This window comes from Pteropus alecto, unplaced genomic scaffold, assembly GCF_000325575.1.
Source record: "Pteropus alecto unplaced genomic scaffold, ASM32557v1 scaffold20, whole genome shotgun sequence".
NCBI lineage: Eukaryota > Metazoa > Chordata > Mammalia > Chiroptera > Pteropodidae > Pteropus > Pteropus alecto.
In genome coordinates, this window is record NW_006436298.1 from 19478526 (window position 1) to 19493544 (window position 15019).

Genomic DNA, 15019 nt, shown 5'->3' on the forward strand with positions numbered 1-15019 from the left:
CATACTGATGACCAAGTATATCACTGAGATAAACTGCTTATCAACCATATAATACGAAAGTCAGGAAATCACGCAAGTGCCCTCCTACTAAATTTGTTTATAGAGAGTTAATTGGGGCTTCTTTTTCACCTGTTACACTTGTTAATCATTTCACAGCACATTACCTTAGCTGACTGCAAGTGGTAGAATCAAATAGAGTAGAAATATTCCCTAATGAAAAAGAAAAGTCTGAGACATCAGATCTTTTCTTCTACACTGACAAGAATTTCTTTCCATAGGTTGTTTCTATATTGAGATGCATCTCAACAATAATTTACTCTTACAGAACTTTCCAGGAAAAGATGGGCTACATGAAATCCTAGGAAAAAAGAATGTTCAAAGAGTGACAATTAAGACTATATAGGATTTTATTTCATGGCTCAGAGAGAGACTTCTGGGGAGAGGGAATGCATGAGCATGAGAGTGAGATCTCAGAGTCATGACTATATTTGAGAAGAACAAGCATTTCATGAAGACGAAACAGTGGATGTTTTAGAAAAAAACAGTGTAGTTTTCAAAGTAGGCTTGGCTAACACAAGCCTCTCAGGTAACCTTATACTGCAGACTTTATACTAAACTTTATACTATAGAAAATAAGCAGCCAAAGTTAGTTTGTGACTGGTAAATGACATCATTACCTCTGTATGAGGAAAATAACAACACTGGCAGTGAAAAGGAAAGATTAAAGCGGGTTAGGGTGTTAGTAGGAAAGCTAGTTAGGACGCGCCTTCCATGGAACACATGAGGAATGAGGTCGGAATGAGGCAGCAGAGACAGGAAGATTGACAAGGCAGAGGGGAGTCAAGAACAAAAGAAAAAATTAAGTAGATCAAAGCCAAGTTCTGGTCATGAGGTCTCCATCATTGTTTCTTCAACTATACTGAGTCTCAGTTTTCTCAATGCTAAGTAATGATTTCATTAGTGAGAGAGAAGCATAAAAGTAACCTGAATTAGAGACTCCCATATACTTGCTTGAGACAGTCATCACCAACATGACCTTGCAATATTAATAATAGTAAACGCTTTATATTGTATTATTTAGCAATAATAGTAACCACATAAAACATATACTTTAAGTACCTAGAATAGTACCAGGTACCTAGTATCTGCTATATAAATGTTTGCTATTATACATGGATATAAAATACCTTTAATTCTCAAAATGACAACCCTATGAGGTACATTTAACAGCATCCCTGGGTTACATAATGAGAAAACTGAAGAACAGAGAGGTCCAGTAACTTGCCCAATGTCAAACAGCTATTAACTGGGGAAGCCATGATTTGAACCCAGCATTGTGTCCAGAGTCCATGTTCTGAAGTACAACATTGCCCTGTTGCTTGAGAATTTGAAAACCCTTCTGTGTCAGATCTTATTCTAAAACTTCAGGAATATAAGGGAACAGAGGAAACAAACAAAGTGTGAGACCAGGGACATGAGATTCATCCTCCTGAGCCAGAGGTGATGTGGAAGCTTGAGAAATGCCTTACATGGTCAACTTGGCTATTATAACTAGCTGTTCTGGTTCAGAAGATGCTGAGCTTATATAAAGAGGCACAGAATGGTGATGTTCCAAACCATATTTCTGGTCCCTCTCTGGATAAATAAGTATTTACAAATAGAAAATATTGGGTTTAGCTACACTAAATGCCAGAACAATTGTTTAACTTTTAGTGCGCTATTCAAGTGGATGATTAAATATACTTTTAAAGTAGATTTTGTAATATATTAGTCAATAACCTCTCTTGTAATAGAAGGTAAAGGTGTATACCTACCTATTATCAATTTAAGAGACCAGCTTTCATCAGAACCACTTAATATAATATCACTAAATGCCCAGCATTTTATAATATCTGCTGTTAGCTGTTATCTGGAAAATAATTTCTAATATTTAGATATATAAATTTACTTTGTTTAATAATTTGTTAATGGTATCTTAATTTGGGGAATTTGAAGCAAACTGCCACAGGAAAACATTAAGCCAAAGATATAGCTGAACCTCTATTGCATTGATTTTCTGTTTTTGCTTCAGCAAAATGTTTTATCAACCTAAGTTTTCTTTAATTTCATTAGAACAATTTCAAAAACATTTAAAGTCTACTGTCTTGTTAAACTGAAGTTGTCACATAGTTGATAATGCTCACTACCATCAATTAATTTTAAATTTGACTTTTTAAAGGTTTTAAGATAAGCTAGCTAGTTTCCAATAGCAGGACTTTATTGTGCATCTCAAATAAACCGGCAACTTTTCACAGAAAACTCTTTTAAATTGTATACGGTAGACTTGCTCATACAATCCACTACTCTACTGGAAGCAACACACTTAAAACAATTTTAGTGGGAAAACATTATGACCCTGAAGACTTCAGTCCTAGACACACTTTGCCCTGAGTGCCCGAAACTCTTAAAAGAGTTAAGAACTATAAGTTATTCTGCTGTTGTAAATCATAGTTTTTAGTTTTGCTTTGTTTCTGTTTTTAGGGAGAAGGAGATACTTTTCATAGGATAGCTCTAAGTGAAAAGGAAACCACAAAACATCTGGAGGTCAGAAATCTGGGAATGATGAAAATTTCAATATGCCTACTGTAGAATGGGGGCAAATCAGATTTCTGATTCTTATCCTGGTAAAGACTCCTTATTATGATTATAATTATGATCCTTAAACATAAAATTGTCTTCATTCTATCTGAGATTTTTTTTAGGGAAATAATGTAATAATGTATAATGTTAGACTATGAAGAAAACTCCTGTGAAATCTTGGTGCCTTTTGTGGTGTATTCTTAGAAAAATACCCCAAGAATACACCAAAGCCAAGACTATTTTTGGCTGTACCAGTCAGAGGGCAGTAGACATTCCAAAAAGAGACTTGTCTCTTTTGCTTGACCATGTCACCCTGATGCTGAACTAGACCTTCATGGATTTCATATCTATCCCCACTTGCCCTTGAGGTTTCTTGGACATGTTTTATTTAGTATCTTTTGTGTATTAAGCCTATTTGACAACTAGATACTGAACTTTAAACATTCAGCACATACAATAAGCTCTGTATTATGAGACAGAAGTTGTTTCTCTAAAGATCAAAAGTCCATGTCATTAAGTAAGTTTGTGTTGGCAAGCCAATCACTCATTTGTTCAAACAGTCATGTGGGTCAGGCATGATCATCTCAATTTTTGACAGATGAGGAAACTGAGGTTCAGGGAGCTTCTGTGATTTGTCAGTACGTGGGAGAGCTTTGATTTGAATCCAAAACACAAACTACTTCCACTACATTATTACAAAAGCCAGATGTTTCAGATTTAGAATGCATCCTATACTTCTCCCTTTCTCTGAATAAAGTTTCCATTTGTAAATAAAAAAAGAAATTGACAATCTGATGTTTCCAGTGCAAAAAGGCACTCAAAATATTGTTCTGCTTTTGAGTACAGATTTACTGAAGGGATAGTTTTTAATTTCACCATAAAAATGATATTGAACTTTGCTATCTTCAAAAAATTCCATTTAACAATGAATGATAGATTTATGACTCACTTAATTGTTCACTTCTTGTGATTTTTGGGACTGTCTCTGCTAAAAATGAGGGGGTGTCTTCATTATTGACACAATCGCTCATTCTTTCAGTCATTTTTATAAACAAAAATATTGAGACAGTATAAATTAGAGAGAACGTGACAGAAGAGAATGAATAATTACTTGTGGTTTTAACATTTACACAACTGCTGCAAACACATCAGAAGATCATAATGTTCAAAGTGAAATGTGTTGCACTGCACTGTACTGAGCTGCGATTCTGCCTCGGATTTATTAATATATCCTCTTTACTCCAAGGGCCGTGGAAAACATCTCTGTGAAGCCTACCAGTGCACTGCACATTGAATAAATATTACTGAAACTGCATGAAACTAAGTTTTAATTTTTGCTTAGGAAATCAAGAATATAAATAATTGCAATACCAACAATAGCTAACATTTATTAACAGGCACTTACTCTGCGGCAGAAACCGTGCTAGGTGCTTTGCATTGGTTATCTCATTTAATTTTCGCAACAATCCTGCAAAATGGAAATTCACAGACTTTCCAAGGGCAATAATGCCATCCCCAAAATAACTTGTATATCTTATATTTCCCTTGGTCATTTTATTATTCTGAATAATAAATGTCCATCTCTGGAATATGTTCCCAAATTACTGCTTGAGCAAAAATTTACTTCATGGTTTTATAGTTTTCTTTGAGTTGCTTAATATTAAACTAAAGGTTCCTTTTTCATGATTGTTATGTAAAGTAATGGTATCATATTGGAACTTATAAACTGACCATAGATTCACTATTATTACTCTAATAATTTATATTACAATAGCAGGGCTTCCCCCACTCACACTGTAAACACAGCATAATCAGTTCTTTACCATAGCTGGAGGTTGTAAGTGGAGTCTAAGGTCAAGAAGTTGTGAAATGAGGCAGAGTGTTTAATAAAAACAGTTAGCAAGTAAATATTAAGTTCAGTTAGAACAACTGAAATGGAGCGATAACAAATTAACCCAGTGAATACTTAGCACCCTATGGACCCATCTGTAGTTTAAAAATTAAAATTGTTTACCCAAGATTTTGGTACAATAATTTTCTTTAGTTTAAAGTAAACTAAAGGAGTAGACTGGATTTGGTGTTTCAAATGTGAGATTGTTTCATGACTATAACTCTTTGAATTGAAATTCAAATGAAACATACTATGTAAGTCTAACTGTAAAATTTAAGTGACTGGCAAAAGAGTATCTGAAAACAGTAATTTATACTCTTGGCTGACAGCCTTGAAGTCCCGAAAAATCCCTGGTAGGTAAAAAATTGATTTCCAAAAGAGGGGCTTTTTAACCACATCCCTCCTCCTCCAGCATCAGCTGTCTGTTGATGCATAATTTCATATCGCTGATGATTTTGAAAAGAGTTTTTCTTTCCATATTATCTCCAAATAAAATCTTATGGTGGTGCCAAAAACAGGGAAGAGAGAAACCAACAGTGTACCAAACAAGAACAGCAGCAACAAAAAGGATGGCTAAGAGAAAAAATGAGTAAAATTAATATTTTTGGAGAAAATATTAACTGCTTGAATTAATATTAAAAATGACCAAAGTTTTATTATCAGTCACATTCCTAGGTTAAATCAATGAGATATGAGTGAAGAGACCAATTTTCACATTGTTTTACTGAATGTAACGGAAGGACAGTAAAATTCGTGAGGTCAAAAATCATGAAATACAAAGGGCTATAAAACCTTTTAAAACACTCTCTAGGAAGTTATAATTTGAAAATTTGTTTTTTTCCTTCCAGGAATCAAACTCTTTAAGAATTAAGTCCAGCCAAAGGGGTTGAAAGCAGATTTTACGATATCCTGACTTAGCCTGTAACATTCTTCATTTTTCTTTTCTTAGACTTGCCTCTCTCACTTCGCACACTGGCCCCTAGAGAATGGTGTCAAAGTATTGCTTTTTTAGTAATTTTTCAAGTCTTGTATATGGAAAGTGGACAGTGATTTTCTTGGCAGTGGCTTTGTATCACATGCTGTAGGTCATCCAACCAGGGGACAAGGTTTTTTTTAATTTTTTTCTTTAATAAATCTAGTTAACTTTCGTTTAGGTTAAAAATATCATTCTTACTTAATTTCATAGATATTAATGAAGTAATGTTATTGGATCTTTATTTATGTTTTGGCTGAACTCCCAAGGTAAAACTGTAAATGAATTCAGAATTTTTATTCAGAACAATTAAAATGAACAGAATAAAAACTTTAAAACAAGAATCCAACTATTAATTTAGATTTTTTCACATGCTGCTTAATAATATTTTTAAAAGTAATATAAAATTATATTTCTATACTAACACAGCATTTTTCTTATTTGTGAGCAAATAAATGATATCCCTCTCCCTTTCTTCAGTACTGCAATCTGAATTTGTGTTTCACTAGACAACAAAAATGCAAACTTGTTAAAGCAAATCCCTTGAGATTGAATTTTTAACCATTTCACTAATATTTTAAAACACTGAGTAAGAATTTCAGAGAAGTCTTTTTCGGCTGATAAGAAAGTCAGCCGAGAAATTTTTGATAAGTATTCTCAAAAACAAAAACTTGCAAAACAATGGTACTGGTACAGAATAATTAAAAATCGTATGACCTTTTCCTCTCTTCACTTAGCTCTATTTTATGATAAAATTTTCTTTTTCAATGCTAAATGAACTTCGAAAGAAGTCATATAAGTAAAGTTTATGATTATATAACAAATTGTCTGTAAACGGACACTAATGATACTTGTGTCTTATCCCCATTGTGAGTACTAAGTTTAAAGTTTCTAAGTTTAAGGACTTGCTAGATGGGGTTTTTTTCAGAGTCTGGAAGTCAGGTCTTATTCACCACTCAGTGGTTTATCTTTATCTACAACAGTACACTGCCACCATCAAGTTTCCATGTATTTAGCTGGTATAAATTAAGCATTCTAGAAGTGACAATGCTTGACAACCAAATGCATAAAATAGTAAACAATTGACAATCAAAAAAAGGAAACAGCTGTTAGTTTCTTTTTATATAAAATTATATCTAATTTACAATAAATGCCAATTAAAATTATTAACCAATATACATAAATCTCCTTTGCCTTATTGTCAAACAACTATGTAGACTAAAATTCTCTTAAATTTTCAGAGATTCCTAACGGTTTTCCTCTTCTCTCTCGTCTCAATCACGATTCAGTAAATCCTAGAACATACTGGTACTTTCTATTCAATAAAAAGTAACCATGCTATTAAAGTAAAAACAAAAAGTACTAATAAGACAGTGAATAATCCAACACAAGGCATTGCTGTGCTAATGGTTACTTCTATTAAATCTAATGATTATGAAAACTCAAATGAACTTGATCTTCCAATCATCAATAACCACTAAGATTAGCATATTAAAAGCTTTAATGTGCAGAGATATGACAAAATGCAATTTTAAAAGCAATGACTTTTCATTTTGGTTGTGGAGAGGAAAGGATTAAGTAGTGAATGAATAACTGTCAACTGAAACCTAGAAATGTCACTATTACTAATGTATTATAATAACTTTCTGTATACTTCCTCTACACCAAGAATACAACCCTATCCTGTCGCTGCTTTATTACTACTTGCCTTTGTCTTTGAAATTACTTCAATTTAAGTGATAAGAAGTTTGGTGTTTTAAGAGGTGATTCGCAATGGTCTGATACCAATCCACATTCCATTTACTGCTATTTATCAGCTCTTTAAGTTTTCCATTAAGCATGTTAGGAAAGTTGGTAAAACTTTATTGGCCAATGATGCTCAGCTATGTAATCAAATAATTAATTTGCTATTCATTGTATACAATTTCAGAAGAATACATTATTTTTCTGAATTATAGATCAAAGGCATATCTTTTTGTATTTAAAATTACATTATTTCTTTGAAGTATTCTTTCTGTTTTTTACACCAACACTATTAAAAATTTATGTCTATAAAATCAACTTTTCCTTTATTCAGCTAACAAACATTTACTGAGTATCTGCCACGTACTATCTCTTATGTTCTGAGCTGGGAATACAAACTGAATAAAACACATTTTACTCCCAGAGGGCTGAGGGTCCAGGAGAGAGAACTGTGCCCATTCGTTGCAATGAGATAAGCAATCTAGGCACAGGCTGCCGTGGGAGAATAGAGGAGAGGTGCATAATTCCTTTGGGAAGAGACAGGAAAGGATTTCCTAAATGGCTGAATGGAATTCTGAGGGACGACAAGGAGTGACCAGTAGCATGAAGCAGGAGTGCTAGGAATGCCTATATAAAGGTAGCCTCAACACTGGAAAGTGGCAGCTCAGTGCAGCGGTTAAAAGCCTGGACTCTGGGGACAGACTGCCTGGGTTCTACCTTGGCCAATTACTTATCCTCTCTGTGCTCACTTCCACCACCTATAGAAGGGTATAATATAAATATCTATTTCAAAAGACTGTTATAAGAATAAATGTTACTTTTCATGAAGCACATAGTAGAGCAATTTAAATGTATGCTATTATTAGAGTTGGAGTGCAGGGTTCTTGATGGCAGTGGCAGAAAGTAAGAAAGTTTAAGACTGGAGAGGTCGAGTCAGAGATAAGAGGCTCACAGTTAATTCTGAAAGAGTTGGGAAGCCATTGCTAGATTTTAGGCATGTGAATTATGACCTACGATTAGTTTAAGGCTTTGAGAAAGACTATCAGTCATGGGGAGACTGTAATGAAATGCAATGTGAAGTAGGGAGATGAATTAGGGGCCTCCAGAAACAGTCCTGGGGTATTAGTACAAGCCTGACCAAGGGTGGTGGGATAAGAATGGAGAGAAAGGGGTAGATTTAGAAAATACCTTGAGTTGGTGACAGAGTTGGGAAGATCTGGTGACTTGCCAGATGACAGGATGAGGGAAAAAAAAATCAGGGACTGGATGGGAAAGATGTTATACTTTATGACTGAGCTGAGCTGAAAAAGAGAATGCTTATCTCTTTGGTCTTTTGGTATTCACAGGCACACAAAAAATGTTAAATTTACTTCCTTCCTTCATGAAACTATCCCCTCTCCCCCCTTTTTTTTACAAGTTGCAATGATTTTATTTTGAAAAAAAATTTACAAAGACTGAAAATTACTTAATTGCAGAGTCTTTACACTTGGCCTCAGAGTTTCTAACTTTATATCTGAAACCTTGAATTTCAAGGACAATATTCAAAATTTGGAAGATATCTTTTGGCCATTTTGCTTTAGTTTTCTTTTCTGAAAATGTAGAGACATTCTGGCTGGCCTTGTTTCTCCCTGGTGTTATGTGATTCTCTGACATCAGCACAGATATATTCAGCTTTGACATGTGATACTGTCCGGCAGGAGAAAGAAGGGAAGATGGCTGAGCTTGTGATCAGGACATGACAGCTAAGCTCAAGACTAAGTGGCATTTGCAACAGGTGTTTTGTGGAATCAGAGTTAGAAAGAGCTTCTTCCTCTATTTTGAAAAAGTGGGGAAGTAACTCTTTCACCACTATTCAGAAATTGTGAAAATTACATGCTCATGACTATAAGATACAATCATCAAAATATAATATTTATTATCAAGAGGGTGGAGCAGTAGAGTGTCTTTCTGTTTGCTTCTCCTATTTTTGAAGAAGATTCGCATGACTATAGCAGAGATCCTGAAGTAGGAGGATGAATTTGCTAAGCTTGTAAGATACTTTTAGTTCAATGATGTTAAGACCTATATGTGGCTAACTTTTATGCTTAAAAGATCGAGTTTCTTTGTCCCTAAAGGGCCATTAACCTTAGTAGACTGTCAGGGAATTGAAAATGACAGCATAATTGAACAACCAAATGCTTCATATTTTCAATATGGGATTCAAAAGCATTCTAGCTGTTAAACAGCAACAAGAGGCCACTTCCACTGAAACTGAGTAACTGATTCCTCATGCCCCTCCACTCCACATGTCTTTTACTACTTCTAATAACTTCATCGCCATACTTGGTTGCTCCCATAATAGTAAGCAAACTAATGCAGCAAGATACTGGATAAAATATCATAACATATAAACCATTTTTCTTTTTCTTTGTATTTGTGAGAAACCAATTCTTAGTCCCCACTATTCTTTCTAACCATAGTGCTTGACAGAGACTTGAATCCAAGAAACATGTCGAAGTTACAAGCCACAAAGCATTCTTTTGAGGGGAAAAAATGAGCATTTCATTTTAATATCTAGCAAAATCGTATATTTTTACTCATTAATCTGACTCTAATTTTTAAAAGAAAGATAAAATAGGAAGCAGTGCCACTGATTCTGTCTACTAATTCACTGTGTACTTCTAATACTTTTTCTTCATTACTCACTGAATTAGTGAAGAGCCACCATCAGAAGTGAGAAACATTACTTCCAAATGGACATATTTGTAAAAATGTTTTTATATGCCAATTTTCTTTATCTTCTTTCTTATAATTAGCAGGCTATTATATTTGACCCTGGCAAAATATTTTAATTAGGCTGTCCATGGATATTTCAATAAACTTAGATTTTTTTTTGACATTTCAAACATAACCTAGTGTCATTCATGCTGGCCTCTCCTATTTTAAGTGTATAGCATGTTCCAGCTTGCAGGAATTACCATGGTTACTTGTTATGCCAATGGTGAACTGTAGTTTGCATTAAAAAAGTATTGTGTGCTGTTTTGTCTCTGCATTGAAAATGATATCAATAGCTCAATAATCACAATAATCTGAATTAATATGGAACCCTGGAGAAGTGTGGCTATGAGTCAATCAGACATAACAGAAGAAGCTCTTAAGAGCTGAAATATATTATAAGGGGCTTTTGGGGGGTGCACTATGGCAAATGTGGTTTTATTTCATTAAATTATTGTTGATAGGTTATAATCTCACAATCTCATTTTCTTTATATATTCACTTTTAGAAATGTATAGGAGTTTGGTACTTATTTGGGTAGAATGTGATTCACATTTAATATGAAATGATTTAACCGAGAACTCAAATGGCAAGGCTTGTTTAAGGTACACATGTGTCTAGAAATGGTATTTAGGATTAAATTGATTTGATTAGAATCCTCGATCCTTTGATTATGTTGAATAGTTGAAGTTTTATTAAGGAAAGTTCTAATTAATAAACAGTCTTCCTCTAAGTTGCTATTCAGTCATTAAAAGGGGGCCATTTTTCCATGCCGCTCACAGATCTCTCAACTTTACTCTGTTCAAAAGACTTACTTCCTGCAAATCTCCCAGTAAAGGAACTCTGAACAATGATATATACTGCAGTACAGAAATCTCCACTCACCTGCACTGGTGCCTGCACCGGATGTGAGGTCTCCACCCATCAGACCACCTATGGATTAAAGAGGAAGATCAAAAAGAGAAAGGCTAAGGCTCACAGAACAACACACTTTACCTTGAGCAACCTCAGTATTTTGTCCTCTTCTAAGAGTCCTAAATTTGTAAAGTTTTACCTAAGTCAGATGGCTGACATTTGTTTTATTGTGACGTGCTGTGCTCAAACATTAAAAATACATTCAATCACTGACATGCTGCAGAATCTTTTTTAAAGAAAAATCACATTTAAAAAATCCAGTCTTTAAATGGTCTCTAAATTTTATTATTTCCAACTCTAGTTTTTCCTAAGAGGATGTTTTATAGAAAGAAAGAAAGAAAGAAAAAAAAGAATTCAAATAACCATACATTTGATGTTTAATTATTTGTAAATATTTTTACACAATTAGTTTTGTGCAGTGCTAATTGTCTAGAACTTTGCATTTCACGAATCTACCCACAGTGACTGACCTCATTTACTACCTGACTTTTACTTACTGACACAATAAAATAGGTTATACTGGTCACAAATTTAGAAATTTAGGCTTATTCACTGCTAACTTAAGAAAGCAGGTTGAAATCTGGCAATGTTTATATATGAGAGTTGAGATGTTTCAATAAGATATTGAATATAATAATTACTGTTAGTTTTTAAGGAACAAGATTTAGCCAAAAGAATAGAATATCAGCTAGATTATTTTTTAATTGCTTCTAAGTGATACTCTATAATTATTAGTTGGTTCTGGTTTTGGAATTAGAAGAAAACGTTCATTACCATTTAAGAAAATGTTTATTACTTCCAATTAAATAATATTTTAAAAATAAAGTGTGAGATTTTTAAAAATAAATGAACATGAGTATGATATGAAAGGAATACATATGATTATTGAAAATTTTTATAAAAAATTTCAATCATATTCATAAGTAGAGATAATGGTATAATGAAGTCCTTTATACACATCTTTCAGATTCAAGATTTATCAAGATTTTTTAATCTGCCTGATTTTGATTGTATTTTCTATATAAAGTTTCTGTACTGAGTAGCAATATATATTTAATTTTAATTATAAGGCAGATATTTAAGTATTCCAAAAATATTTCTTTTGTAAATAAATTGCTTTTAATACAGTTATATGTGCTTAAGACATATTAAAAATTTCCTATGGAGTGCTTTTTAAAAAATAAAATATAAATACATAAAGGTTTGCTATACATGATTTATAAATACAATTATTTGGTTGGTGCTTCCTTTGAAAATTTGAAGAAATTGTTTAGTTATATTCAATATATATTTACTTAGTTCCTACTGTGAGCCTGGCAAATCAAGGGGACATTCTTCCCTTCAAGGTTTTTTAAATCCAGTGGGTAAAGAGATGCACATTCAGTACAGTATATCATAATGTATTATGTTTGATCTGAGTAGTAAGAATGGTCGAACTTGTCCTGAGCAATAATTTCTTTTCTCTGGGTCACTGTGAACTGTATAACAGTAAGGATCTCAGAAGTGTAGAGAGAAATTTATGGCAGATGTACATGTCCTTTAATTCTGACTTAGTTTTGTTTTTATTTCATACTCTTTATAAATTATGTTATCCTATCATATTTCATTTTTTCCTTAAATCCTTTGTGGTATAAGTAAGTTACTGTATGAATAAATAAAAACCGACCAAAATAATAAATAACTACATGGGATAAATGCCATAAGAGGACACAGGGGAAAGTTTCACAGAAGAAGTAAAATCTGGAGAAGAGAAAGAGGGAAAATGGAATTTTAGGCAAGAAAAGAGCAGAAGTAAAAGCACGGAGACAGGATATTTAACATTCTATTCAAGAAAGCATGTGGTAAAAATACAACCACATGAGAAGACTAGTACAGATATAAATTAAACAGGTAAATTGCAGATTATGAAAGATTTCAAAAGATATGCTAATGGAATTAGGCTTTATCATGTTGAAGATCTAGCAGTGAAGGAATATAATAAATGGGACACTGGAAAACTCAACATCTTAGAGACGAAATCGTCTTTTTGCCAAGAGTGGCTCCTCACAATGATTTGTTCACATCGAGTTCTTAAGAGGACGTACCTGTGTTACCTGCACTTGGAGGTCGATGTGTTACACCAGGAGACATACTATTCCTCTGCAGAGAAGGGTGGGCCAGTGGCAAAAGGTTGGGGTTTCCCAGTGAGCTGACGGGGTTGCTGTATACCAAACTGTTATGGCTGGACACTGGGATGGAGACTGGCATCTCAAAGTTGGGGGGTGGAACAGCCTGTAGGAGCAGAGAAAAAAATATAGGTATAAAAAAAAAAAGAATAGAAATAGAACTTCGCAAGTACAGGCAGCCTTTACTTTTCCAAGAAAAAATTTCAAATTCCAAACTGCTTGGTGTCTAGAAGACCATTAAGAAGAAAGAGCTCTCATGATGTTCAAATCATAAATTGATTTCTTTAATGTGCTTAGAACTCTTTGCAACTATTAGAAAGCATTTCACTTTTGTTTAAAACAAAGCCCCATTTCATTAGACTCCATTGTCTTTGAATTCCATTCTATTAAGTAATAATTGTTCATTTGTGATATCTGAATCTGGTGCCAGAAATGACTGCAAGATCAAAGGTACATGATTGTGATGACTTCACAGAGAAAAAGGAGGATTAAAATGCAAACCAGTGCCTTTGGTTTAATTGCTTATTGAAGCATATTTATGCAGAAGTTTAATGATATAAAATCATCTCCAGGCTTGTGAATAGCACATATACTTCATTATTTTTAAAAGTCTGTCTTTTGAAAGTAACTCTGGAGATAATAGACATTTTAAGATACGGGTTTCAACAGAGCATATATCATTCAATAATTCATATCTTAAAATAATAGTTCAGAATTTTTGTTGCACTTCACTATTTGGGATGTATTGACACTGACGAATGTCAAGACCTACATCTCAAATGGTAGAGTTGACAAATATTTAGTGAACCAAAACTGTATGGCTATCTAATTAGAATAATCAGGTCGCAGTTATAGATTTTTTGGTATTATTTTGGCAATATGAGCAAAGTCATATTTATTTTTCTGCTTGCACTAACTAGATAATCATAGTTGTAACTCCCTCCCTCCTTTGTTCTCATTTTTAACATTATAAATGGAAATACTGTTTGAGGACTCAGGGCATCAGAGCATACAGCATTCTTAATGTAAAATGGATGTGTGTATGTGTGTATATCTAATATGAATATTAGAGATGAGGTTTATGCAGAACATTCCCTCAGGTATTCTTAAATAAGCCATTGGGAAAGTTTAAATACACATATGTGTATGTGTTTCAAAGCTGTTTTTTTTTTTTCAAACTATTTTTTTTCTGTAATTGTAACATCAATTTTTCTTTTGCTAGTTGATTGGCAGGCCTGCGTCACACGTTATGCTCTGCAATGATTCTGTTTATCTTGGTGATGATTACAATACTATTCTCTATTTATACTTACTCTCCCTTTATTTCTTATTCTTTCCTCCCCCCCCCACCCCTATTTTTCTTTTCTTCTATGATCTGGACATTGGTAAGAATAAATGTTTCATAACTTTTCTTTTATGTTGTTGATTTTTCATTGTTTTAGAGGAAAAAAATTGTTCAAGTGCTAAATTACCCTGTTGTAAACAGGGTAGCAAAAGATAATTTTGGATAGATATTGTGATATAATGGAATATAAATGATAACATATCAAAGAATGAAGATATACTCAAATTTCCAGAGCCTTTTTAAACAACAAAAAAAATCAGTATATGCTTTAAAATAAATGTCTGTAGAGTGAATGAAATATTGTATTCCTTTATTAAAAGGCCAAATAGGAATGAGTCTGGCATACCTAAGAAAACAGTCCAGTAACTGTGCTAGGGCTTCTACACCTGCCCTTTGAGACCCACTGTCTACCTTCTTCACTGCTCTGAGCCCAGCAGCTGACCCTCCGGACTGAATCCACCGGGCTCCCGTTGCCTCTGGCTTCAGCTTGGCCGGTGGCGGCACTAGCAGGAGTCCAGGGAGTTGGGGAAGAGAGCTCAGGGTGTTTTTTTCTGTAGTATCCTCCTTGCTGGGCCACAGCTTGGCAGAGGTTACCATCTCCTGGTCACTTTCCC

General features: G+C 33.8%; 1 protein-coding gene across 4 annotated transcripts in view; it reads right to left on the bottom strand.

The window, feature by feature from the left end:
- Window positions 1-15019, bottom strand: part of MEF2C (myocyte enhancer factor 2C) — an 88446-nt gene that overhangs the window by 18841 nt on the left and 54586 nt on the right. For all 4 annotated transcript variants that reach the window (XM_006913208.1, XM_006913209.1, XM_006913206.2 and 1 more), the window contains 2 exons: window positions 12980-13166; window positions 10866-10913 (listed from right to left, as the gene is read on the bottom strand). In XM_006913208.1, the coding sequence (XP_006913270.1) occupies window positions 10866-10913; window positions 12980-13166 (235 nt within the window). The remainder of the gene's footprint in view (window positions 1-10865; window positions 10914-12979; window positions 13167-15019) is intronic.